The sequence below is a fragment of the Pan paniscus genome, chromosome 8 (assembly GCF_029289425.2).
Source record: "Pan paniscus chromosome 8, NHGRI_mPanPan1-v2.0_pri, whole genome shotgun sequence".
Lineage (NCBI taxonomy): Eukaryota > Metazoa > Chordata > Mammalia > Primates > Hominidae > Pan > Pan paniscus.
In genome coordinates this window covers 39,557,846-39,585,527 of record NC_073257.2, presented here as the reverse complement: position 1 = coordinate 39,585,527, position 27,682 = coordinate 39,557,846, and the positions used below count along the sequence as shown (strand labels likewise).

The 27,682-nt window shown below is 42.5% G+C and overlaps 1 protein-coding gene across 1 annotated transcript; it reads left to right on the top strand.

The window, feature by feature from the left end:
* Positions 1-10,854: 10,854 nt before the first annotated feature.
* LOC100967804 (amyloid beta A4 precursor protein-binding family B member 1-interacting protein-like) lies at positions 10,855-27,407 on the top strand. Its single transcript, XM_063607637.1, has 4 exons — positions 10,855-11,503; positions 22,996-23,198; positions 24,113-24,216; positions 27,055-27,407. Exons 2-4 carry the CDS (start codon positions 23,162-23,164, stop codon positions 27,394-27,396), a joined length of 483 nt encoding a protein of 160 aa, XP_063463707.1. The 5' UTR covers positions 10,855-11,503; positions 22,996-23,161; the 3' UTR covers positions 27,397-27,407.
* The last annotated feature ends 275 nt before the right edge of the window (positions 27,408-27,682 follow it).

The following is a 27,682-nucleotide window of genomic DNA, read 5'->3' as shown; positions in this document are numbered from 1 at the left end:
ATCTAGCTTACAGGAAAGTCACAGAAATTTCAACGATTGGTCCAATGTTCCATTTCTTTTTTTAATTAGTCAGATACCATACCCTGAACTTGTTTCAACATCTTGCTTTATTTCCAGAATGTGCCTTAATTGCTTCCTGATTTCTGCAGCCCATATAACACCTACAAGGAATCTTGGTTTACTCCTACTGTAGTAGTTGTACAACTTTGTTCTATGGCTATCTTGATATAATTATAATCTATTCGTCTTTCTTTTTGTCTGTTTTATTCATTTTTTTTTTTTGAGACAGGGTCTCACTCTGTCACCCAGGCTGTAGTGTGGTGGCCCAACTTTGGCTCACTGCAACCTCTGCCTCCGAGGTTCAAGAGATCCTCCTGCTTTAGCCACCCAAATGGCTGGGACCACAGGCACACGTCACTATGCCTGGCTAATTTTTGTACAGCCATGTTGCCCAGGCTGGTCTTGAACTCCTAGTCTCAAGCAATCTGCCTGCCTCTGCCTCACAAAATGCTGGGATTATAGGCGTGAACCACCGCACCTGGCTTATTTGTCCTTTTATATTGACATGTTGTACTGCTTCATTTTGCCAAAATCTCTTGCCAAAAGTGCACTGAATGAGTTCTCTAGCAATAACCCACAGAAATTTTCTGTTTTTGCTGCTCCAGTATTCTCAATGCCTTTCAAAGTATTAGGTTCTAGCTTTAGCACAGCAAGAAATCACATCAGCTAATCTATAAACATCTTCTGATGACATATTCCTTTAGACACATCTTGTTGAACTCCCAATGCACTATTTTAAAAACTAATGCAAAATAATTTCTTTAGTAGGACAGCATTTCCATCAAATAATTCTATTTGCATAAGGGAAGTGGTTCTGTTGCTACTCTTACCTGGTGGCCTCCATATCGGTGAGCCAGTGGAATGGATCTTGGTAAAGGGACCTTGATAAATCAAGGTCCAAAATATCTTCTAGAACTTCCTGAGGCAGGAAAAACAAATTTACAAACCTAAGTCTTCTTTCAGTATTTTTTTTTTGAGACACAAGCTCACTCAGTCACCCAGGCTGGAGTGCAGAGGCACAATCATGGCTCACTGCAGCCTTAACCTTCTGGGCTCAAGTGATCCTCCTACTTCGGCCTCCCAAAGTGCTACGATTACAGAAGTGAGCTACTGTGCCTGGCCTAATAATTTTTAAAAATAGAGAATTAATGGAAGAAAATTCAAAGAATAAACCTCTTCTGAAAATATATTATTAATATTTTTTCATAAGAGATGTACCATACTTTCTGTGTTTATGCTATTTGGGAAAAATTACTTCTTATTAGATGGTTCTAAAATTTTTATGGCTTTCTTATGACATATGGTAAAACAATGTTTTTCCTAGCACAAATTCATTTAAGGAAATAGAAAAAAGTAAATATCCTATTTTTAGCCCAAATTCATTTATATCATGAGAGAACAATTTAGAATTTATTGTTCTAAACCATTAGATAAAGGATATGTAAGATAACAATTTAACTCATTTTCTTCTTTTTCACAAAAGCATATTTTCCTTGTAAGACCACTTTAAGATGAAACTGAGTAAGTATCAAAGTGTGATTTCTAAGAATGACATCTCTAAATATTTGAATTTTAAACACAGATAGTCATTTATTATTAGACTAATAATATTAACTTTAAAAAATTATTTTAAACAAATATTTTAGTGAGTTAAGTATTTGTGTTGTGAAAAAATATTGCCTAACCTTTGAAACTGCTACAAGACGTACTCTTGATTTGAAGGGAGTTGGGAAGGAGATTGAAAAAAATACAGTTTCCACTTTATGAACATAATTTTCTTCCACAGGATCAACAGGAACCACAGCTGATAAAATAAAACAGCCTTCTTAATGTTCTCATTTGTTGCATACACAGGACTAATATCCCTTAGAAAGTGTATGGTTCTTCAAGAAACTCAAGTCACTATTTTCTTTATGCTTTGTTATTTAAAGGCTACTTTGCCATTTCAACACGATCTAGCCAACATTCATTTAGGACAGTACATGGAACTGTTCAAGAGGCTAGGAAATGGAAAAAGTTTAATACAGGAAGACACATACCCTGTCTTCAAAGATCTTCTCACTCATGGAAGGCAAATTGGATTGGAACATATTTATACACATATATATATACACACATATATACACATATATGTACATATATACATACACACATATATATATATTTTTTTTTGAGATGGAGTTTCTCTCGTTGCACAGGCTAGAGTGCAATGGTGCGATCTCGGCTCACTGCAACCTCCGCCTCCTAGGTTCAAGCCATTATCCTGCCTCAGCCTCCCAAGTAGCTGGGATTACAGGCATGTGCCACCACGACCGGCTAATTTTGTACTGTTAGTAGAGATGGGGTTTCACCATGTTGGTCAGGCTGGTCTCAAACTCCTGACCTCAGGTGATCTGCCCACTTCGGCCTCCCAAAGTGCTGGGATTATTGGCATGAGCCACTGCGCCCAACCCCAAAATATATATTTTTAAATGGAGGTGAGCTGCATTATAGAATTACAAGTATAGTACTAGTTAATTCAATGGAACCAAAATCCATCAGGCACACAATCACATGCATTCTGCCCTTTGGAAACACAGTTAGCTAAAGGAAACAGATGGACAAGAGACATAAATAAGTTTAAGACCAGGCAATACATGGCTTACTAGATGCACAAAACTGCTGTAGATCCCGCATTTGATAGCTGCCCGCCCACAAAGCTAAAAGTTTAGAAATTGCCTCTGCAGAGACAAACTATGTCTCATAAAGTCCATACACTAAAACACATGTACCATATTTTAAAAGCTGTAGAGGAAAAGAAAGCTTTGAACATGCTTTAGATTCTCAGAACATATCTACTCTTATTTTATAAACAATACCTAAACTCATAATCTGTTTTTCCAATCCAAAGCAATTAAAACAAAAAACAAATAGAAGAGAGTAGGTGTATTAATACAACTATAAGACTAAGGGACAAGAAAACCTGTTTCTGGATAAAAATTTATTGTCAAAGTGTGTCACCAAATTATTTAATAAACATAATAGAAATCCAATTAATACCCTAGCAGGATTTTTTTTGAAGAAATAGACAATCTTAGTGTACAAATCTGAAAAAATAAACAGGTAAGTTTTTTTAAGCAAGAGAAACAAGTTTGCTTATGTTAAAAGAATACAATAACTAAAAATATTACTGTCTTAAAAATAGATGCAAAGATCAATGGATCTCAATAAAAAGCACAGAAACAACCCAAAGCTATAAAAGAATTTCCTGTATAGTGAAAATGACATTTCAAATCACTGGAGAAAGGTAGCATTAGGACAATTTGCTCCCTGTCTGGAGTAATGCCAATTTATTCCACCCAGGCTTAAGTGAATTAAATATCAGTTACAACAGCAATTTTCTAACTTCCTGAAATGAATAATAAAAATTGGCTAATATGGGCCACATTTCACCCTTTACATGTCCACTTAAGACCATGATGTATTACAAGGTAGCATCCTGGGGGAATAACTGTGTAGTCAATCAAAAAGTGGCAGATTTTAACATTCACACCAGAAAACCAGACAATATAAGTGAAAGAACCAACAGTGTATTTTCTTGTTTTGTAGGAGAGCCTCTGTGTGGAATTAACTAGATTATATGATTGACTCAATCTCCCTTATGATGCTCTCACATTGATAGGGCAGGGGCAGCATATCACGTTCCATTAGTAGTTATAATTTTGTACTGCTTGATGCACATCCCGGCAAGATAGCTGCTGGGCAATACATGTGATCACCAGCCATGGAACAAAAAAGGCTATTTCAGGCATATTAAACCCTCACCCATGTGATGCTTTAACAAGCTAATAAGTCATAGACTAAAAACCCCAGAGAAAATTCCAAAAGCATACTAACCCCTTCTCTTAAGATCTCAGGAAAATCAGTACTGGCAAAATTAAATTCTTTAGAATTCAGTGTTTCATAAGACTATGAAATTCACAAAAACTAACAACAAAAATAAAGATTAGTGAAACTAACCTTTCACTGCAAATGTTTGAACCTTTTCTCTCAATAAATGTGCTTACCAGAGTAAGATAATTTGGATAATTCATTGATCATTTATCTGGTAACATCAGGATGAGATGTTTCACACAGTACTGTAAATCAAGACACAGTAATACATAGGATTATTTATTTATTTATTTGGAGACAGTGTCCCACTCTTTCATCCACACTGGAGTGCAGTGGCACAATCGCAACTCACTGCAGCCTCGAACTCTCGAACTTCTGGGCTCAAGCAAACATCCCTGCCTCAGCCTCCTGAGTAGCTAGGGTTACAGGCACACACCACCACACCTGGCTACTTTTATTTTTTGTAGAGACAGGGTCTTGCTTATGTTGCCTAGGCTGGTCTCGATATCCCGGCCTCAAATGATCCTCCCACCTCAGCCTCCCAAATTGCTGGGATTACAGGCATGACCCACTCTGTCTGGCCTGGTATTATATTTACAATCTCTTTGGCTATAAAACCTGGTCTTATTGTAGATATTATGTTTTAAACAGTATAATCAATATTATGTTTTAAACGGTATAATCAATATTGGAAGAAAATGTCTTCGAGGGTAGCTAACACTCTGACATCAATACAACAGCCTTGGTCACTTTCAGTTACACATAGGCCATTTTGATCCATCTGTATTGGCTCTTTTTGTTTGTCTAAGGGCAGCAAAATAGACCAAAGATGTCTTCAGACTGCACAAGAGAAGTCTGTTCTTTAGCAGTTATCAGCATAACTCAGATAATGTTTTTAACTTCCTCAACTCATGCTTGGCCTAGTTGGGTCAAAAGAACTACTTGTGAATGCCGTATGTCCAATTGGTAGGTTACTGTTTTTTCTCAAGAGTTTAGCTATACAGTAATGTTGGAAGTCTTGAGGAACTTCATCTGCTGTCCCTACTTAGCCTTGCAATACTACAGCATCTTTGTTTTATTTTATTATTATTTTTTAAGACAGAGTCTCGCTTTGTCGCCTATGCTGGTGTGCAGTGGCGCAAGCTTGGCTATTGTTCAATCAGTATCAGTTTTATTGGAAAATCTCATAGAAGAAAAAAACAAATAATTATTTCAATAAATGTCAAGAAGGCTCTTGATGAAATTCAACATCAAGGTGCCCAAAACCTTGATAAAAGGTGCCCAAAACCTACAGCAAAGGGCATATTTAACAATAAAGCATGAACAGAAATGTCATTTGCATTCATAAAACCCAGGATTTGTTTTAATCAGTAATGGCAAGACACACAAACACAGAAATGACTGTCATGAGGGAAGTAGTTTATTTTTCTACTCACAGTTCCCTAGAAGCTGTAGGCACAGCACACCACAAGCAGAAGGACAGGGAAACATCAAGGTCAGTCAGGAGGCAGCGTGAATGGGGGAAAACGTGGGAAAGAGGCTTTATTGCAGTTCCATGGGATGGGACAAGCAAGTCAGGTCAATCAGGCTTAGCATTGGCTAGTTTGAATAATTTCACTGGCTTCTGGAAAGAAGAGGCTGCTATCTGGCCCTGAAGAAATTAGGGAAGTAGAATAGTGGCCAGAATTGTGAGAGTGGTAAGGAACATTAAGACTGCAAAAGAGATAAACAGAGATAAAGAAAAATAAAGAGTGATGAAGAGATGAGAAAGAAGGGGGTATAAACTCTGGGTTGGTTGGATTATAGTAGGAAAGTCATGCATGCAGGCAAGTTGTTTATTACATCCAGCAATTAGCTTATCCTGAGAGGGGCAGTCCCTCCAGGGTCAACAAGGCCCAAATGTCAAAGCATCAAATTTAGAAAATAAGAGATATGACTAATACACGGTTAAAGTCAGTATTATAATTAATATTATTCAACATTATCCGACATTATCCTGGAGTCTCTAGCCAATGCATACAACAGCAAAACCACTAAGATAAACAAATACATGAATGGAAAAGACAGACTTTTAAATTCTCAGGTGATGTATCTACTTAAAATTTTAAAACAAAGTCAATCCATTAAAAGTTTTAAGTATAGAAACTAAAAACTGTCCTGTGTACTATATATCAGTGAAGCTCATTTATAAAATGTAGTATAAAAGGTGAGTCACAAGAGCAACAAGAACTAAAATATTTTTAGAATTGCTAGAAAATTTCAAATCTATATAAGGAAAATTGTAAATATCTATTGCAGGTATAAAAGAAAACATCAGGAAAAAAAGAGGCACAGATCATCACTGCTCCACCTAATTTCAATAACCATGATTTAATTAAATAACGTAAGTACCCCAACATGGTTCCAAATTCAGTTCAACTGTGAGTGATTACACAAAGTACAAACTTTGTGTGAGCTCTTCAGTCCACAAATCACAACATAAATAACAGAAGCAATCATGATCAGTGACCCATCATTTCTTTCAAAGTATGAGGTTGTCAATCACTGCATATTTGTTACTGAGTTTATACAGAAAGCAAAGCATGTCACTGTCTTGCCTCCTTGTCTCCCAGGGAGAAGCCCACATGACATTTTACAAAAATGAATAATCAAAAGAGGGAAGTGGTCAACAAACATGAAACTGCAAAAAGAAAAAAGAAAAAAGAAAAGGGATAATACAAAGTGAAAATCAAATGGAACATAAATGTAGTTATAGAAGAAATAGTGGCCATTCACTGAGGCAGATGTTTTCTTGGTATTTCAATTATTTTTGACAAATAAATCAATTCTGAATCAGACTGAAGCTCTATATTTACAGAAATACAGGAGGCACAGACACGTGTTGTGTTAGGTTGCTTTTCTGTTGCTATAAAGAAATACCTGAGACTGGGTCATTTATAAAGAAAAAAGGATTAATTGGCTCACAGGTCTGCAGGCTTTACTGGAAGCATGGTGCTGGCATCTGCTCAGCTTTTGGGGAGGCCTCAGGAGGCTTCCATTCATGGGAAAAGGCAAAGTGGGAGCAGGCTTCTCACATGGAGAGACTGGGAGCAAGAGAGCAAGCAGAGGAGGTGCCACACACTTTTAAACAACAGATCTCCTGAGAACTCACTCATTATCAGTGGGACAGCACCAAGTTATGAGGAATCTGTCCCCATGACCCAAACACCTCCCACAAGACCCCACCTCCAACATTGGGGATTACACCTCAACATGAGTATATTAGTACGTTTTCACACTGCTATAAAGAAACTACCTGAGACTGGATAATTTATAAAGGAAGGTTTAATTGACTCACAGTTATGCATGGCTCTGGAGGCCTCAGGAAACTTACAATCATCACAGAGGGTGAAGGAGAAGCAAAGCACATCTTACATGGCAGCAGGAGAGAGACAGAGCAAAGAGGAAATGCCAGACAATTATTAAACTACCATATGTCATGAGAACTCTCTCACTATCACAAGAACAGCATGGGAAAACTGCTCCCATGATCCAATCACCTCCCCACAAGTCCCTGCATCCACACATGGGGGTCATAATTCAAGATGAGATCTGGGTGGGGACATGGAGCCAAACCATATCAATGAGATTTGGAGGGGACGTCCAAACTGTATCACAGGTTCAATAAATAATACCATAGAATGCAATCAGAAAAATGCAGAATGCTGAAATACCACAGGATAAATAATCTGGTTTCTTCAATCATAACTAAAGGAACCAATAGAGTGTAAGTGAAAAAAGGTGTAGGTGACACAAGTAGGTGATAAACTCAAAGATATCAAAGGAAGCTTAAGACATATTATCATCTAATTTTAATGTATACTCCTTATTCAGATCCCAATTAAAATAACTATAAGAGGCTGGGCACGGTGGCTCACACCTGTAATCCCAGCACTTTGGGAGGTCGAGGAGGGTGGATCACGAGGTCAGGAGTTCAAGGCCAGCCTGGCCACGATGGTGAAAGCCCATCTCTATTAAAAATACAAAAATTAGCCAGGCGTGGTGGCAGGCACCTGTAATCCCAGCTACTTGGGAGGCTGAGGCAGAGAATTGCTTGAACCCAGAAGGTGGAAACTGCATTAAGCCGAAATCTCGCCACTGCACTCCAGCCTGGGCGACAGAGTGAGACACTGGTCAAAAATAAATAAATAAATTAATTAATTAATTAATATAACTATAAGATAATGATGATAATAATTTATAAGAAAATAGGAAATCTTGAAAACTGACTGAATATTTAATGTGATACATTAGGAGTTACTACTAATTTGTCTCAAGGTCATATGATGTCATGGACTGTTTGTATTTTAAGTCATTAATATTTAGAGATGCAAACACAAATATTTGTAGAGGAAATGAAACAATGTCTGTATTTTCCAAAAAAATGAGGACATGTATATCATACTTCAATTAAGGCAACAATGAGGAATATGGGGGAAGGGTGTGGAGGTGTAGGTGAAGCAAAATTGGCAAGGTATTAATCACTAGTAAGCTGATTAAATGGTAAATTAGGTTCATTAAACCATTAAAATTTTCTGTACCTTAGTAAATGTTTGAAAATTCTATAATAGAATAAAAAACTCTAGGAGCATAATAAAACTAAATACCCACTGATATGCCCCAAAGTGCTGAATTTACAGTAAATACTAGATCAGTATTTAATAATGCATTTTTTTAAGATGGTGTTTCACTCTTGTTGCCCAGGCTGGAGTGCAATGGTGAGATTTCGGCTCACTGCAACCTCCGCCTCCCGGGTTCAAGCGATTCTCCTGCCTCAGCCTCCCAAGTAGCTGGGATTACAGGCAACTACCACCACGCCCAGCTAATTTTTTTAGGGGGTCTTTTTAGTAGAGAAAGGGTTTCACCATGTTGGCCAGGCTAGTCTTGAACTTCTGACCTTAGGTGATCCACCCACCTCGTCCTCCCAAAGTGCTGGGATTACAGGCGTGAGCCAGAACACTTTTGATTACAACTGTCATACGATCTTGTAACCATTGAGAATAACTCATGTGGTTTATCAAAAACACCTTATTATTCCATTAAACCTACTGAATAGAACAAAAATGATCATAAAGATATTTCAAAGAATATGTTCCAATTTAATTGGCTCAAAATATTCACGTATATAATCATTATTACCAAATGAGGGATTGGCATCAAAATGTGGATGACCAAAAATAATTTGTTAAACAGATTATTCTATGTTGTGTATAGTGATAGAATAATTCTTTAATTATTTTTCCCGAATGAAGTCTGAGATCTTTAGCCCAAGAAGGAGTAGGTGAGTCTTAGCCTGCTTTCTTGGCTATTGAAAGCTTCTCAAAAGGATGCCGAAGAACTTGCTGGAGAAGATGTACCTGGTAAACAACGTGGGCAGATAAATGTTGATTATAACTACCCAGGACCCTGATGAATTTCTACATTTCTAAAAGGCAAGGTCAATTTTAAATGTTTAAAAATGTTTCTACTTTGGGAAGCAGAGGCAGGCAGATCACTGGAGGTCAGGAGTTGAAGACCAGCCTGGCAAACATTGTGAAACCTTGTCTGTATTAAAAACGCAAAAATTAGCTGGGCATGGAGGCGTCTGCCTGGACTCCCAGCTACTTGGGAGTTTGATGCAGGAGAATGGCTTGAAACTGAATGTGGAGGACGCAGTGAGCCGAGATCACGACACTATACTCCAGCCTGGGCAACAAAGCTAGATTGTCTCATATCAAACAAACAGCAATAAAAGTTCATACATTTTGTTTTATGAAAAATCTCAACTCTACTTATTACTTAGAATTGTTATTATTGCACAGAAGTTCCTTAAGTATTATTTTTATACTAAACTAAGAGAAGGAATATGTACACTGTCACGGAGAGTACACATATATCCCATTATTTTAAGATCCCTTTACTGCATTAAGAGAATTCTAATTTTCTAACATATTTAGCAAAAAAAAGAAGGTCAATGATTTGCAATCTTTCCAAATGAAGGGCATGAATTCCAGCTCATGCTGCTTCCTCACTGAGAATTTGGCTCTATGATAATAAACTGAGGCACCAACGACACACTTCTTTCAACAATAAATCAAAGATTGAAATGTTTGTTTTCCGTGGTTTTGCTATTTCTTGGGGATTATGAAGGAAATATTTAGTTAGAATAGAGAGGGTGGATGATAATACCATGAAATTAAAGGTGAGAGATCAAGTAGAACATTTTATTGTATCACTAGTATTTTAAATATAAAGATTGCATCTTCATGAATACGGGGCTTTTGAAGCCCATCTTAGCACTTCTCCCCAGGTACGTTCAATACATATCTTTTTATTGAAGTTGCTTGTATGCCTATCAGTCTCACCTACTAGTTAAATGGCTCCTCTAATTGATTCTTACATTTTTCTACCGCGTCTTGCCTTGAGTCGATTCTAAAGACATGTTTGATGAAAGAAGGTAAATGCCAGTCACATGTGAACGGGGCTGCATCTAGAAAGCTGCTCTATCAACGAAATCATTTTAAAAAATGAGGTACTTAGTGTAAAAGTTTTAGGAAATTTCCCTATTATACTTACTAGTTTGAATATGTGTGCTATTTTCAAAAACATAAATTGAATATATAATTATTGAGTGCATGTGTGTGTGTGTGCATATACATATACATAAATATATGATACATTTATGTTAACATCACAGAGTAGACTTAACTCATGGCAAAGTTTTTTTTTTTAAGCAACTGCAGTAATCAGTCTTCTTTCCAGTTTCGAAAATCCTCACAAGCCATGGGCGAAAGAGGATCCTTTGGATGCCAGAGAGTGCACGAAGCACATTGGGTTACAGTAATTGTAAAATAATTCATAGTCATAATTCATAATGAGGAAACCTGAAAATTGCTCGAAGCTATCAATGAATGAAAGGTGGGGCAGGGGAGCTTTGGGGGCGGAGCCTTGTCAGCCAGTGCCTGGCCTGGACTCGCACATCACAAATGGAAAGGCGGCGCGTGGAGGGAACTCAAGGCCTGATTGGTTCGTCCTAAGCAGGACGCGACAGGGTTGGCAGGGCAACCGGCCTTCGGTTAGTGCCTTCAGTGGGTGCCTTCAGTTGGTGGCATTCGGTTGCCTTTCCTGGGGAGAGGTGGCAGGTGCTCTACTCTGCAGTCGTGGGGGCAAGCGAAGGCCCAAGCTGCCCGAGAAGAGCGGAGTTGCCCCATGGGGACCACGATGACTTGTCACATGTGCACCAAAGCCAGCCCCAGGCAGGGCCTGCGCAGGGCTTCTGCGGAGCCGTCCTGCGGCTCTGACATCTATGAGTGGGCAGCCAGCAAAGGCGCAGGCCCCAGCACAGAGGAGCAGAGGCGCCCGGAACACGCTGTCCCCCAATGCCAGCCCCAAGCTGGGCCAACACTGGGTGCAGTGTTGGGAGCAGTCCTGCAGCTCTGAGATCCACTAGTTGGAGGTGGGAGAAGTGCCAGATTCCACTGATTTGAAACCTGCCCAGCCTGATTCCGGAGCCGTGACTTACAGCACATTGGCTACCAGAAGACGCCCAAAGGTAGGGAGGAGACAGTTCGCTTTCCTATCCCCGGCCCCAAGCAGGAGGACTTGCTCTGACTCGATTCCCCACTGCTGCTTCTTTCCCTGTTGCATCCAGCCGGTTACTTTCCCTTGCCCTGCCCAAATGCCCACTTCGAGGCCCTCTTCTTCTTTTCCTAGGCTGGCTGAAAACTAAGTTTTCAAAATACAAAATGAAAAGTAAGATTTGATTGCTGTAGAGGAAATGTCCAACAGCTCTTGTATTTAAACTTAAGTAGCCACATTGGGACTCCCAATTTCATATCTTGAGTTCTAGAGGTGCTCCTGCCGTATAGTTCTGAAACTTTCTGCACAAATTCAGTGGATCCTGTGTTTTTTGTTTTTTTTTTACATGGAATAGCCCTTTTTTTAACTGCAGAGAAGCTAGAAAAGTCCCAGTTTGCAACCTGTGGCCTAGAAAATTTTATTTCTTGATCAAAACAACTATTTATAGATGCTTGTGGTCCGAAGATGCAGATTTCTAATCACGCCCAGAAAGAAGTGATGTCCACTACGGGCAACCAGGGAGGGAGCTTAGGATTGTTTCTCTACCCATAAGAGGGTAGAGAAAGGGAATCCACATGTTTTGATCCCTCCATGTGCGGGGTATAACTGGGTCTTCCTGAATGTGCACCACCTTTGGTGTCAGAGAGAACTGGATTTGAATCCCAGTTCCATCACTCATTATGAAGTGATGGTGAATGAGTTTTTAAATCCTCTGAGCCTCAGTTTGCTCATCTCTAAAAGATGGGATTCTTATGAAGCTTGCATAAGATTAGTATGTAAAAGTCTGGGAATAATGCCTGTAATTTAAAAGATGGGGTTATGATGAGGCTTCAGTAAGGTAAGTGTGTAAAAACCTGGACACAATGCCTTTAATTTGGTAATCGTTCAATATATGGAGAAGAAGGATTATTTTTCTCTCCTTTAATTTTTAGAACAAGTCCATACAATTGGCATTATTCATATTTTTAAGATAATCAAAGGGTCAGTAAGTTTAAATAAATCACCATACTCACAAAGCAGTTCGCAATATATTTACTGGGTAATTGCTACTTAAAAGTAGCAATGATGATCACATTGAAAATCTTGTATTATGTGGCAGTTTTCTTTTCCATGAGCCTCTTCATTTGTGGAAACCATAGAATCTAAGTTGCTCTATCAAAGTGATCATTAGAAAAATGTAATGTCCATAGTGTATAAATTTTAGAAAATTTCCTCTGTTAGTCTTGTTAATTTGATTGAATATGTGTGTTTTGGATTATGAATATGAATATATATTCATATATGAAATAAGACTTGACATCATAGAGTAATCTTAGCTCATGGCAATGTTTTCGTCTGAAAACAGCTGCTGAACCTTGTCTTTTTTCTAGTTTCCAAAAAAATCAGAGGCGATGGGGCAAGGTGGGTCTTTGAATGTCAGATAGTGCGCGAGGTACATTGGTATACAGTAATTTCCGCATAATTCATATTCATAATTCACAGTAAGGAAACCTGAAAGTTGCTACCGGGTACTAATAAATGAAAGGTGGGGCGGGCTGCTGTGGGGGCGGGGCCTTGTGAGCCAGTGCCTGGACTCGCACAGCACGTCACAAATGGAAGGGCGGCGCGTGGGGGGAACTCAAGGCCTGATTGATTCCTCCTAAGCAGGACGTGATCTGGTTGGCAGGGCAACCGACCTTCAGTTAGTGCCTTCAGTGGGTGCCTTCAGTTGGTGGCATTTGGTTGCCTTTCCTGGGGACAGGTGGCAGGTGCTCAGCTCTGCAGGGTGGGGGCAATTGAAGGCCCAAGCTGCCGGAGAAGAGCGGAGTTGCCCCATGGGGACCACGCTGGCCTGTCGCATGTGCACCAAAGCCAGCCCCAGGCAGGGCCCCCACAGGGCTTCTGCGGAGCCATCCTGAGGCTTTGACATCTATGAGTGGGCGGCCAGCAAAGGCGCAGGCCCCAGCACAGAGGAGCAGAGGCGGCCGGAACACCCTGTCCCTTAATACCAGCCCCAAGCAGAGCCACCTCAGGATAAGGTGTTTGGAGCCGTCCTGCAGCTCTGAGATCCACGAGGTGGCGGTGGGAGTAGCACCAGACTCCACTGATTTGGAGCCTGCCCCGTCTGATTCAGGAGACATGACTAGCAGCACATCGGCACCAGAAGACGCCAGAAGGTAGGGAGACTACAGATACCACTTGGCATTAGGAGCTCTGGTGACCCAAGTATCCACAGTCTAGGGCTCCTCCCTCCTGCCCTAGTTTGCTTTCCTAGGCCCAGGCCCCAAGCAGGAGGACTTGCTGTGACTCGACTTCCCACCCCTTCTTCTTTCCATGTTGCATCCAGCTGGTTACTTTTCATTGCCCTGCCCAAATGCCCACTTCTGGGCCCTTTTCTTCTTTTCTTAGGCCTGTCAAAACTAAGTTTTCAAAATACAAAAAGGATGCCACAGATTTCATTACGGTAGAGGAAATGTCTGACAGCTCTTGTATTTAAACTTAGCTAGCCACATTGGGACTCCCAATTTCATATGTTGAGTTCTAGAGCAGAGCTCTCTCTCCTAAAGTAATGGCTGAGGGTTAGAGGTACTCTTCTTCATTCTAATAATAAAAAATGATTTCTTGTAGAGACAGGGTCTCACTGTGTTGCCCAGGCTGGTCTCAAACCCCTGGCCTCAAGTGATTCACTCACGTTGGCCTCCCGCTTTGTTGGGATGACAGGCAAGAACCACCACACCTGGCCTTGGGAGCTGCTCCTGCTTTGTGTGTTTTGGCTGGTCTTCCTGCACAGCTGTCAGTAAGATGCTCCTGCAGCATAGTTCCAAATCTTTCTGCACAAATTTAGTGGATGATGTGATTTTTTACATGGAATAGCCCCTTTATTTATTGCAGAGAAGCTGGACAATTTCACACTTAGTAACATATGGCCTAGCAAATTTCATTTCGTGATCACCACACCTGTTAAAAGGTGATGCTTGTGGTCTAAATATGCAGATTCCTCATCATCCCCAAGAAAAAGGGAACCACAGCAAGGCAACCTGGGAGGGAGTTTAGGATTGCTCTGAGGTAGTGCAAGGCATTGAAATTAACACACGAGGGGGTAGAAAAGAGAATCCACATGTTTTGATCCCTCTATGTTCTGAGTCTAACTTGGTCCTCCTTAACACGCACAATTTTTGGCGTCAGAGAAAACTAGATTTGAATACCACTTCCATCACTCTTTATGATGTGATGGTGAATGTGTTTTTAACTCATCTGAGCGCAGTTTGCTCATCTATAGAAGATATGATTGTTACGAGGCTTCCATAAGGTAAGTGTGTAAAAACCATGGCAAAATGCTTGTAATTTAAAAGAGAGCGTTATTGTGAGGCTTCTATGAGGTAAGTGGGTAAAAGTCTGGACACAATGTCTACAATTTTGTAAGTGTTCAATAGGTGGACGAGGAAGATTATCTTTCTCTCATTTTTTAGACCATTAATTTTTAGACCAAGTTTATAAAATTGGGGATACTCATATTTCTTAGACAATCAAATAAAGGATCAGAAAGACTAAATAAATCACCATAGTCACAAAGCAGTTCACAATACATTTACTGGGTAATTTCTAGTTAACAGTAGCAATGATGATCACATTGAAAATCTCGTGTTTTGTGGTGGTTTTCTCTTACGTAAGCTTCTTGCTTTGTTGAAAGCATAGATTCTAAGTTGCTCTATCAAAATGATTATTAGAAAAATGTGATGTACTTTCTGTGTAAATTTTCTAAACTTTCTTCTGTTAATCTTGTTAATTTGATTGAACATGTGTGTCATTTTCAAAAATGTAAATCGAATATATGTGGATGGGATATATATGTGTACATATGAAATATAACTTCATATTACAGAGTAGGCTTAGCTCATGACAATGTTGTTTTGTGAAAGCACCTGCAGAAATCTCTCTTATTTCTAGTTTGTTAATGTTTCAGAGATTGCGTGAGGCAGATTTGGTTTCAGTAATTTTAGCATCATTCATTGTAAGGTGATGATCCCTAGTAACTGCTTCACAATGAGAAACCTGAAAGGTCCCAGCGGTGAGCAATGAATGAAAGGTGGGGCGGGGCTGCTGGCAGGGCGGGGCCTTGTCAGCCATGTGCCTGTGCTCTCAAGTGCCAAGTTTGTGGGGATGCATGCAGGGGATTCTGGACCTGATTGTTTCCTCTGAACCAGGATGTGGTCTGGTTGGCAGGGCAACTGGTCTTCACTTGGTGGCCTTCAGTGGGTGTCCTCATTGGTTGCCTTCAGATAGTGCCCTCAGTTGGTACCATCAGTTGGCGCTCTTCAGGTGGTGGTCCTCAGTTGGTGGTCTTCAGTTGTAGGGCAGTGGTGGAAGGAGGATGAAACTGTGCTTTCTCCTCCCCCAGTCACAGCTCTCAGGCTTGCTGCCTCCGGGCCCTTCTAAAATAAACCAGACAGGTTGGCAGGTTTTCCTTAACAGACAAGTCAGCTCAGGGTACGGGGTGACACAGGGTGCAGGCTGCTAGCGCAGTGCCACCCCATGGCCCAGGGGTGCCCGTGCCAGCCATACCTTTGCCAGGAAGAGGCGATAGGTGTTGAGCTCTGCAGACTTGGGGACAAGCGAACACCCAAGCTGCCTGAGAAGTGCAGGGGTGCCCCATGGGGACCACACTGAACTGTCGCATGTGCACCAAAGCCAGCCCCAGTCAGGGCCGGCACAAGGTTTCTGCAGAGCCAGCCTGTGGCTCTGACGTCTACAAGTGTGCATACAACGAAGGCGCAGGCTGCGATATACAGGAGCAGAGGCACCCGGAACATGCTGCCCCTGCTGCCAGTTGCAAGTGGGGTCTGCTCAGAATGCGGAGAGTGAAGCTGTCCTGCAGCTTTGAGATCCACGAGGTGGTGGCCCTAGCACCAGACTCCACTGCTATGGAACCTGCCCAGTTGAATTTGGGAGCCAGTGAGGGACCTGACAGCAGCACCAGGAGACGCCCAAAGGTAGGGAGGTGACAGATACTGCTGAAGTTTAGGAACTCCTCTAGCCATTGCTGGCCCAAGATTCCTGCAGAGGCATCCAGAGTCTCAGTTTTCTCATCTGTAAACGATGTGATTGTTATGAGGCTTCCATAAGGTAAGTGTGTAAAAACCATGGCAAAATGCTTGTAACTTAAAAGAGAGGATTTCTATGAGGCTTCTATAAAGTAAGTGTATAAAAATCTGGACACAATACCTATGATTTTTTCAGTGTTCAGTATATGGAGAACGAGATTATATTCTCTCATCTAATTTTCAGAGCCAGTTTATAAAATTGGTGATACTCATATTTCTTAGACGATGAAACCAATGATCAGAAAGAATAAATAGATCACCAAAGTCACACAGCAGTTCACAATGCGTTCATTGTGTAATTTCTAGTTAAAAGTAGCAATAATGATCACATTGAAAATTTTGTATTATGTGGTAGTTTTCACTTACATAATCCTTTTGGTGTTTTGAAACCATATATTCTAAGTTGCTCTATCAAAGCGATCATTAGAAAAATGTGATGTAGTTAGTGTGTAAATTTTAGAAAATTTCTCCCATTAGTCCTGTTAATTTGATTGCAAATATGTGTTATTTTCAAAAACGTAAATGGAATATATATTGATTGGACTTGTATGTGTATATATGAAATATGACTGGACATTATAGAGTAGGCTTAGTTCATGGCAATGTTTTTTTCTGAAAGCACCTGAAGAAATCACTCTTATTTCCAGTTTGTTAGTGTTTCAGAGATTATGGGGGAAAGGGGCTTCTATGAATGTCAGACACTGCATGAGGTAGATTTGGTTTCAGTAATTTTAGCATCATTCATTGTAAGGTGATGATCCCTCGGAACTTCTTCACAATGAGAAACCTGAAAGGTCCCAGCAGCCAGCAATGAATGAAAGGTGGGGTGGGGCCGCTGGCAGGGCGAGGCCTTGTGAGCCATGTGCCTGTGCTCTCAAGTCCGAAGTTTGTGGGGATGCATGCAGGGGATTCTGGCCCTGATTGTTTCCCCAGAACCAGGATGCATTCTGGTTGGCAGGACAACTGGCCTTCACTTGGTGGCCTTCAGTGGGTGTTCTCATTGGTTGCCTTCGTTTAGTGCCCTCAGTTGTTTCTCTTCAGTTGGTGGTCCTCAGTTGTTTCTCTTCAGTTGGTGGTCCTCAGTTGGTGGTCTTCAGTTGTTGGGCAGTGGTGGGAGGAGGATGAATCCATTTGTGCTCTCTCCTCCCCCAGTCACAGCTCTCAGGCTTGTTGCCTCCAGGCCCTTCTAAAATAAACCAGACAGGTGGCAGGATTTTTTTAGCAGACAAGTCAGCTCAGGGTACAGGGGTGAAGCGGGTTGCGGGATGCTAGTGCAGTGTCGCCTCATGGCCCAGGGCTGCCCGTGCCAGCCATGCCTTTGCCAGGAAGAGGCGATAGGTGTTGAGCTCTGCAGTCGTGGGGGCAAGGGAAGGCCCAAGCTGCCTGAGAAGAGCAGGGGTGCCCCATGGGGCCCACACTGAACTGTCGCATGTGCACCAAAGCCAGCCCCAGTCAGGGCTGGCAAAGGCGTTCTGCAGAGCCTGACTGTGCCTGTGGCTCTGACATCTACGAGTGTGCAGACAGCGAAGGCACAAGCTGCGATATACAGGACCAGAGGCACCCGGAACACGCTGTCCCCCACTGCGAGCCGCAATTGGGCTAGCTCAGGGTGCGGTGGGTGAAGCTTTCCTGCAGCTCTGAGATCCACGAAGTGGAGGTGGTAGTAGCGCAGGACCCCACTGCTCTGGAGGCTGCCCAATCGAATTTGGGAGCCAGTGAGTGTCCTGACAGCGGCACATTGGCCACCAGAAGACCCCGAAAGGTAGGGAGGCGACGGATACTGTTTAGATTCAGGAGCTCCTCTGGCTGCTGATGGCCCGCGTTTCCCCCAGAGGCATCCAAAGCCTCAGTTTTCTCATCTATAAAAGATGTGATTGTTATGAGGCTTCCATAAGGTGTGTAAAAACCAAGGCAAAAATGTTTGTAATTTAAAAGAGAGTTTCTGTGAGGCTTCTATAAGGTAAGTGTGTAAAATCTGGACACAATACCTATAATTTAGGTCACTATTACCTCTGCCTTCTGGGTTCAAGCGATTCTCCTGCCTTAGCCTCCCGTGTAGCTGGGATTAGAGGCATGCACCATCAGGCCTGACCAATGTTCTTTTTAGGAGAGATGGGGTTTCACCATGTTGGTCAGGCCGGTCTCGAACTCCTGACCTCAGGTGATCTGCTCACCTTAGCTTCCCTAAGTACTGGGATTATAGGCGTGAGTCACCATCCTAGGCCAAAAATTTCATTCCTTGATCAACAAACCTGTTTCCAAGGAGATGCTTGTGGTCTAAATATGCAGATTCCCAGCATTTCCAAGAAGAAGGGAATGACTGCAAGGCAACCTGGGCGGGAGTTTAGGATTGTTCTGAGGCTGTGAAAGCCATTGAAATTCACACATAAGAGGATAGAGAAAGGGAATTCACATGTTTGATCCCTCCACGTGCTGGGTATAACTTGGTCTTCATTAAGTTTGCACCACCTTTGGCATCAGAGAGAACTGGAGTTGAATCCAAGTTCCAACACTCATTAGGATGTGATCATGAATGTGTTTTTAACTCCTCAGAACCTCACTTTGCTTGTCTATAAAAGAGGGGATTCTTATGAGGCTTCCGTAAGTTAAATGAGTAAAAATTTGGGTGGACAAAATGCCTGTAATTTAAAAGATAGGGTTGTTATGAGGCTTCGATAAGGTAAGTGTGCAAAAATCTGGACACAATGCCTATAATTTTGTTAGTGTTCAATATATAGAGAAGGATTATTTTTCTATCATTTAATTTTTAGAGCAAGTTTATAAAATGGTGTTACTCACCTTTTTGAGAAAATCAGACCAAGGATCACAAAGATTAAATGAGTCGCCATAGTCACAAAGGAGTTTACAATACATTTCCTGGGTAATTGCCAGTTAAAAGTAGCAATGATGATCACATTTCAAATCGTGAATTATGTGGTGCTTTTCTCTTATGTAAGCCTCTTTGTGTGTTGAAGCCATAGATTCTAAGTTGCTGTATCAAAATGATCACTAGAAAACTGTGATATACTTAGTGTATACATTTTAGAAAATGTCTTCTATTACTCTTGTTAATTTGATTGAATACATGTGTTATTTTCAGAAATGTAAATGGAATATGTGTGGATTGAATATGTATATATATGTATGAAATATGATTTGTCATTATAGTGTAGGCATAGCTCATGGCAATGTGTTTTTCTGAAAGCAGCTGCAGAAATTTGTCTTTTTTTAGTTTGCAAAAATTTCAGAGGTTATGGGGGAAAGTGGGGTTCTATGAATCCCAGATAGTACATGAAGCAGATTTGGTTTCAGTAATTTTAGCATAATTCATTGTAAGGTGATGATCCCTAGGAACTTCATCACAGTGAGCAACCTGAAAGCTCCCAGCAGCCAGCAATAAATGAGGTGGGGCGAGTCCACTGGCAGGGCGGGGCCTTAAGAGCCTGATGCTTGAGCTCTGAATTCCAAGTTGGGGGGACACATGCAAAGGATTCTGGGCCTGATTGTTTCCTGTAACCAGGATACAGTCTGGTTGGCAGGGCAACTGGCTTTCACTTGGTGGCCTTCAGTGTGTGTCCTCATTGGTTGCCTTTGGTTAGTGCCCTCAGTTGGTACCCTCAGTTGTTTCTCTTCAGTTGGTGGTCCTCAGTTGGTGGTTTTCAGTTGTTGGGCAGTGGTGGAAGGAGGATGAATCTGTGCTCTCTCCTCCCCAAGCCACAGCTCTCAGGCTTGTTGCATCCAGGCCCTTCTAAAATAAACCAGACAGGTTGGCAGGTTTTTTTTTAGCAGACAAGTCAGCTCAGAGTACGGGGGTGACACGGGGTGCAGGCCGCTAGCGCAGTGCCACCCCATGGCCCAGGGCTACCCGTGCCAGCCATGCTTTTGCCAGGAAGAGGCGATAGGTGTTGAGCCCTGCAGACTTGGGTGCAAGCGAAGACCCAAGCTGCCTGAGAAGAGTAGGGGTGCCCCATGGGGCCCACACTGAACTGTTGCATATGCACCAAAGCCAGCCCCAATTGGCACAAGGGTTCACAGAGCCAGCTTGTGGCTCTGACGTCTACCAGCATGCAGACTGCGAAAATGCAGGCCACGATATACAAGAGCAGAGGTGCCCAGAACATGCTGTCCCCCAATGCCAGCCACAAGTGGGGCTATCTGAGGGTGTGATGGGTGAAGCTGTCCTGCAGCTCTGAGATCCACGAGGCAGAGGCAGCAGTAGCGCTGGACTCCACTGCTTTGGAGGCTGCCCAGTTGAATTTGGGAGCCAGCAAGAGTCCTGACAGCAGCACATTGGCCACCAGAAGACACCCAAAGGTAGGGAGGCGGCAGATACTGCTTAAGTTAAGGAGCTCCTCTGGCCATTGCTGACCCAAGTTCCCCCAGAGGCATCCACAGCCTGGGGCTCCTTCCTCCTGCCTAGAGTTTGCTTTCCTATGCCCAGGCCCCAACCAGGAGGACTGGCTCTGCCTCGAGTCCTGATCCCTTCTTCTTTCCCTGCTGTTTCCAGCCGGTTTCTTACTTTCCTCCTACCTACCCCAATGCCCAGCTCTGTTTCCTCCTCTTCTTCCCCTAGGCTGGCTGAAAACTAAGTTTCAAAATACAAAATGCATGCTACAGGTTTCATTGCTGTAGATGAAATGCTGACAGCTTTTCTATTTAAACTCTGGTTGTTCTTTTCATTTCTTTAAACATTAGAATAATTAAGCCTCATGATAGATGTGCCTTTGTAACTTGAAAGTACGACACTCAATTGTCACAATTTTTAAAAATTTTTAATTTTTCTTTTCATAAATTTTTGGCAAACAGGTAGTATTTAGTTATTGAGTAACTCCTTTAGTGGAGATTTGTGAGATTTTGGTGAACCAATCACCCAAGCAGTGCACACGGAATCCAATTTGTAGTCTCTTATCTTTCTCCCCCTTCCCACCATTTTCCTGTGGGGAAAAGCAAGAGAGATCAGATTGTTACTGTGTCTGTGTAGAAAGAAGTAGACATAGGAGACTCCATTTTGTTATGTACTAAGAAAAATTCTTCTGCCTTGAGATTCTGTGACCTTACCCCCAACCCCGTGCTCTCTGAAACATGTGCTGTGTCAACTCAGAGTTGAATGGATTAAGGGCGGTGCAAGATGTGCTTTGTTAAACAGATGCTTGAAGGCAGCATGCTCCTTAAGAGTCATCACCACTCCCTAATCTCAAGTACCCAGGGACACAAAAACTGCGGAAGGCCACAGGGACCTCTGCCTAGGAAAGCCAGGTATTGTCCAAGGTTTCTCCCCATGTGATAGTCTGAAATATGGCCTCGTGGGAAGGGAAAGACCTGACCGTCCCCCAGCCCGACACCCGTAAAGGGTCTGTGCTGAGGAGGATTAGTAAAAGAGGAAGGAATGCCTCTTGCAGTTGAGACAAGAGGAAGGCATCTGTCTCCTGCCTGTCCCTGGGCAATGGAATGTCTCGGTATAAAACCCGATTGTATGCTCCATCTACTGAGATAGGGAAAAACCGCCTTAGGGCTGGAGGAGGGAACTGCGGGCAGCAACACTGCTCTGTAAAGCATTGAGATGTTTATGTGGATGCATATCTAAAAGCACAGCACTTAATCCTTTACATTGTCTATGATGCAAAGACCTTTGTTTGTCTGCTGACCCTCTCCCCACAATTGTCTTGTGACCCTGACACATCCCCCTCTTCGAGAAACACCCACAAATGATCAATAAATACTAAGGGAATTCAGAGGCTGGTGGGATCCTCCATATGCTGAACGCTGGTTCCCCGGGTTCCCTTATTTCTTTCTCTATATTTTGTCTCTGTGTCTTTTTCTTTCCTAAGTCTCTCGTTCCACCTTACGAGAAACACCCACAGGTGTGGAGGGGCAACCCACCCCTACATTTTCCCCTGGTATCATTCTTTTTTTTGAGACTGAGTCTCATTCTGTCACCCAGGCTGGAATGCTATGTCACGATGTCAGCTCGCTGCAACCCTTGCTTCCTGAGTTCATGTGATCCTCCTGCTTTAGCCTCCCAAGTAGCTGGGATTAGAGGCGTGGGTCACGATGCCCGACTAAATTTTTTGTATGTTTAGTAATGACTGGGTTTCATCAAATTGGCCAGTCTGTCCTTGAACTCCTGACTTCAAGTGATGCGCCTGCCTTGGCCTCCCCTAGGGCTGTGATTACAGGAATGAGCCACCAGAACCCAGCCAAATATCCCCCACTGCCTTCTTTTTTGCTTTTTTCCTAATCTCCTGAAGTCATTCTTTGAGTTGTCATGTAGATTAATAGGTTTCTCAAATTACTGGAAAACTAGTTGAAGAAATAAACAGGCAGTTTGTGAATATTAGATAGAACAGTGGTGCTGAGCATGGCTAAAGCATCTCTGCATTCACAGGGAGAGGAGCGGAAGACCTTCTGGTGTGGGCTGGGCAGCAATTCACTTGCAGGAGAAACAGCCCGGATGTGGAGAGGCAGCCAACCTTGGCGGGATCCTTTCTAAGGAGCCGAGAAATCAACGTAGAGCTTCCTCTGTCTGATTCTTTAACAACTGCAGACCTTCCATGAGTCAAGCTTTGTGTCAAAAGGACAAATTAAAAGGCAAGAAAATAAAATCGTAATACCAGGACTTTTGGGGAAAACAAAAAAACTCACATCTAATTCCAGATTACTTCCATTGTTTCTGTGTCCAATGTACTCTTTTGTTGTTGTTGTTGTTGTTGTTGTTGTTGCTGTTGTTGAGACTGAGTCTCACCCTGTCACCAGGCTGGAGAGCAGTTGCGTGATCTCGGCTCACTACAACCTCCGCCTCCCAGGTTCAGCGACACTCGTGCCTCAGCCTACTGAGTAGCTGGGACTACAGGCATGTGCCACCACGCCCAGCTAATTTTTGTATTTTTAGTAGATACAGGGTTTCACCACGTTGGCCAGGATGGTCTCGAGCTCCTGACCTCGTGATCTGCCTGCCTCAGCCTCTCAAAGTGCGGGGATTAGAGGCGTGAGGCATCGCACTCAGCTCAATATACTCTTTGTTGAGGACAATGTTCAAACATTGTTCCTGTACTCAGCACGGTATGAAACTAGATAAATACATTTTAAGGAAATCAACAATACAATTTTTTTGAAAGAAAATTGGTTTTCAAGGTTTATTCTTCAATTATTGAAAGGTTTTCAAGAGTAAAACATACTATTCCTCTCCACAATCCCAGTTAATCCAGACCCTCCTCGGTGGGCTTTATCAAATACCCTACTCACCTTCCTGAATCTTTTGCTGAATCTCATATAAAGTTTTGTCACAGAACCTCAGCTTTTTCATAAGGTTTTGTGTACCACGTCATGCCTGTGAATTGCTCTCTTTGCTTTGTTTTTATTTATTTATTTATTTTTTGTAAGAAGTAGCCAGGAAGTATCTTTCTTTGCTTTATAGATGTAAACTGCTTTGTATTTTCAGATTAACTTTCAAGAATGTTGAAAATTCTTTGCTCACTCTTCTTTTCTCACTTCCTCCCTCTCAGGACCTATAAAAGGCATCACCAAGCCCAATGGACAGATGCCCCAGGCTGCACATTCTGTCAGTGCTGTTCTGGAAAAGGCGCAAACACATGCTGAAACATCGAAGGTAAAACCAGCAAGCAGCTGACATACATTCCATCCAGCCGTCCCCCAAAGCCCATGTTCTCAACCATTCGCATTGTTCCAATAACTGCTCTTTTAAAAATAGAAAACACGCGGTGGCTCACGCCTGTAATTCCAGCACTTTGGGAGGCTGATGCGGGCGGATCACGAGGTCAGGAGATCGAGACCATGGGGTAACCCCGTCTCTACTAAAAATACAAAAAAAGAAAAAAAATTAGCCGGGCTTGGTGGTAGGAGCCTGTAGTCCTAGCTATTTGGGAGGCTGAGGCCGGGGAATGGCGTGAACCCGGGAGGTGGAGCTTGCAGTGAGCCGAGATCGCGTTACTGCGCTCCAGCCTGGGGCGACAGAGTGAGACTTCATCTCAAAAAAAAAAAAAAAGAGAGAGAGAGAGAGAAAACAGGCAAACAGGTTGGGTACGGTGGCTTACGCCTGTAATCCCAGTACTTTGGGAGGCCGAAACAGGAGAATTGCTTGAGCTCCGGAGTTCCAGACCAGCCTGGGCGACAGAACAAGGGCTCATCTTTACAAGAAATTAAAAAATTAGCCAGGCTTGGTGGTGTGCATTTGTGGTCCTAGCTACTTGGGTGGCTGAGGTGTTTGAATTGCTTGAGCCCAGGATTTCAAGGCTGCAGTGAGCTGTGATCACACCACTGCACTCCAGCCTACGTGATAGTTAAAGACCTTGTCTTAAAAAGAGATAAAAAAGGTTACACTAAAAATTTGCATTGTCTATTTTCCCCATTAATGTCCTACATACATCCCCAGGGTGATGGAGGAGAAAATACATTTTAAAATAATAGCCAATAGGTATGACATCCTCCATAACATTTTTTCAACCAAATAGGTCAATGAGGATTCACTTAAATCTATCTTAAAATCATAGTTAATAATTATGATTTAGTTACTAATCTAGTTCAAAACCTCTCAGTTGACTGTATAAATTCTGTTGAGTATTTCTCACATGTGATTCAAAACAACCTTAAATAACTGTGACAATAGCATATCACCCAGCTAGGACAGGCAGGGTGCTTCACTTTAGCAATTTTTCACTTCTTTCACCCCTTCATTTTGTCCATCAGTCAGTGGTGAAAACAATTACATCTTAGTATTTATTGAACTTCTTATAACTTTGACAACCACTGCAGGCCTGTAAAAGTTGTATTTCTTTAATGTTCTCATTATCTTCTCAAGCCTCTGCTTCTCATGCAATGCGCTGTCAGCTATTACTATTTTCATTATTTCTACAATGCCAATCAAAGGAAAGCATTTAAAAATGCTGAAAGAAATAAAAGAATCCCAGAATAGAAATCACTTAACTATATGTGAACGTCAATACCCAAGCTACCTGCTCAGAAATTTTTTAAAAAGGAAAAAGTACATCGCCAGTTAATTAGCTTATCATGCTAAGTAAATAAACTAAATAAAATAGAAACTAAATCACAAGGCACTTTCTTAGAAAAAAAATTTGCAGATTTAATCTTCAGTGGTAAGAAACTATTAAGCAGAGGAAGAAATAAACTGGAACCCTGATGAAATGTCAATTGGATGATAATTACCACTAGAACAGAGGGATTCAATCCAGCTGCCTGGGGACGTTTCATTATATAAATACAAATTATTATAATGTATTCCAGCATTGGCAGAGGAAGGGCTATGCCTCTAATAGACTTTAGCCAAATTTGGCATTCTGGTTTCTACCAGTAGCATGCTGATAATTTTTCTTTTTAGAACTCATATATATATATATATATCTCATTTGATCTCATCACGATCTGAGACACAGGTCATAATAGGGACTACAGGGCTCATTTTATACCCGGTGAACCAGCCAACTTTCATGCAGTTGAGAAAAGGTAAACTGTCCGGGTGAGGTGGCTCACACCTGTTATTTGGGAGGCCGAGGTGGGCAGATCACTTGAGCCCAGGAGTTGGAGACCAGCCTGAGCAACATGGCAAAAAACTCTCTCTACAAAAAATACAAAAATTAGCTGGGCATGGTGGCACATGCTTGTCATCCCAGCAACTCAGGAGGCTGAGGCATGAGGATCACTGAGCCCTAGAGGCAGAGGTTGCAGTGAGTCGAGCTTGCACCACTGCACTCCAGCCTGGGTGACACAGCGAGATCCTGTCACACACACACACACACACAAAAGCCAGGTGCGGTGACTCGTGCCTGTAATTCCAGCACTTTGGGAGGCAGAGGCAGGCAGATCATGAGGTCAGGAGTTCAAGACCAGCCTGACCAACATGGTGAAACCCCATCTCCACTAAAAATACAAAAATTAGCTGGACGTGGTAGCCAGCACCTGTAGTCCCAGCTACTCCAGAGGCTGAGGCAGGAGAATCGCTTGAACCCAGGAGGCAGAGGTTGCAGTGAACCGAGATGGCGCCACTGCACTCCAGCCTGGGTGACAGAGCAAGACTCCGTCTCAATAATAATAATAATAATAATAATTATTATTATTATTAAAGACCATTTAGAGTCATTTCCCTATTCCAGAGTGAAGATGAGCTCATGAACAACCAGGGGTCTCAGTGACTGAGGGACGGAGGCTCCCCAGGGGGCAGACAGAGACCTCGCCTATCTATGGCATGGTCCTGTCCACTGGGGCTGTTTTGTCAAGAATAAAGAATGCTACTCACGAGACTGAGGCGGGAGGATCGCTTGAGCTCAGGAGATCGAGGCTGCAGTGAGCCCAGATCGCGCCATTGCACTCAGCCTGGGCGACAGAGTGAGACCCTGTCTCCATTAATTAATAACAATATATTTAAAATTTCAAAAATTTTAAAATAATGAATGCTGCTGTCGCTTGTTTGCAGGATAAGAAGCCAGCCTTCGGGAACCGGCAGGAGCACCCTGGGCCCCGCATGGCCCCAAGTCCAGCCTGCCCCGCCTCCTCTGGTGCAGAGGTCCAGGGACACCAGCAGCAGCCCCGCCACGCTCCCCAAGGCCAAGAACACAGGCGGCAGGGGCTTCCCCTCCCTGCCAGACTACTTCCTGCCGCCACTGCCACCACCCTTGGACGACCCAGAGCTCCCGCCGCCCCTGGACTTCGTGCTCCCTACCCCCGCGGTCGCCAAGAGGCCTCCTATGCCCCACCCCCGCAAGAGACACGAAGCATCAATGTTCAGAAGCAGCAAATAAATAAAATAAATGAATAAAAGTTAAACGTTCTTCCTACAGTATTTCTATAAGGATTATTGGGTCAGTCGATCTTGAGGTCAATACTATAATTAAAAATAGCTTTCACCATCCCATGCCTTCTTAAGTCTTGGTGATCTTAGATTTTCATCTCTACCTCTGTGACCTTCAAAATTTTCAGGAAAATCGAGAAAGGAAAACGAGAAAATATGACCAGCAGAGCCTGTTCCCTTGCTCTGAGATTCCCGTTGCTTGATTGATTGGAGCCCTGGACACAGGCTGTTTTGGTTTTGCTTTTTTAATGCT

Bases quoted from the DNA above. Each gene is read 5' to 3' on its own strand.
- LOC100967804 (XM_063607637.1), top strand. From the start codon at position 23,162: ATGAGTCAAGCTTTGTGTCAAAAGGACAAATTAAAAG. The intron at 23,199-24,112 runs GCAAGAAAATAA...CCTCCCTCTCAG, and splicing joins TCAAAAGGACAAATTAAAAG to GACCTATAAAAGGCATCACC. The intron at 24,217-27,054 runs GTAAAACCAGCA...GCTTGTTTGCAG, and splicing joins CACATGCTGAAACATCGAAG to GATAAGAAGCCAGCCTTCGG.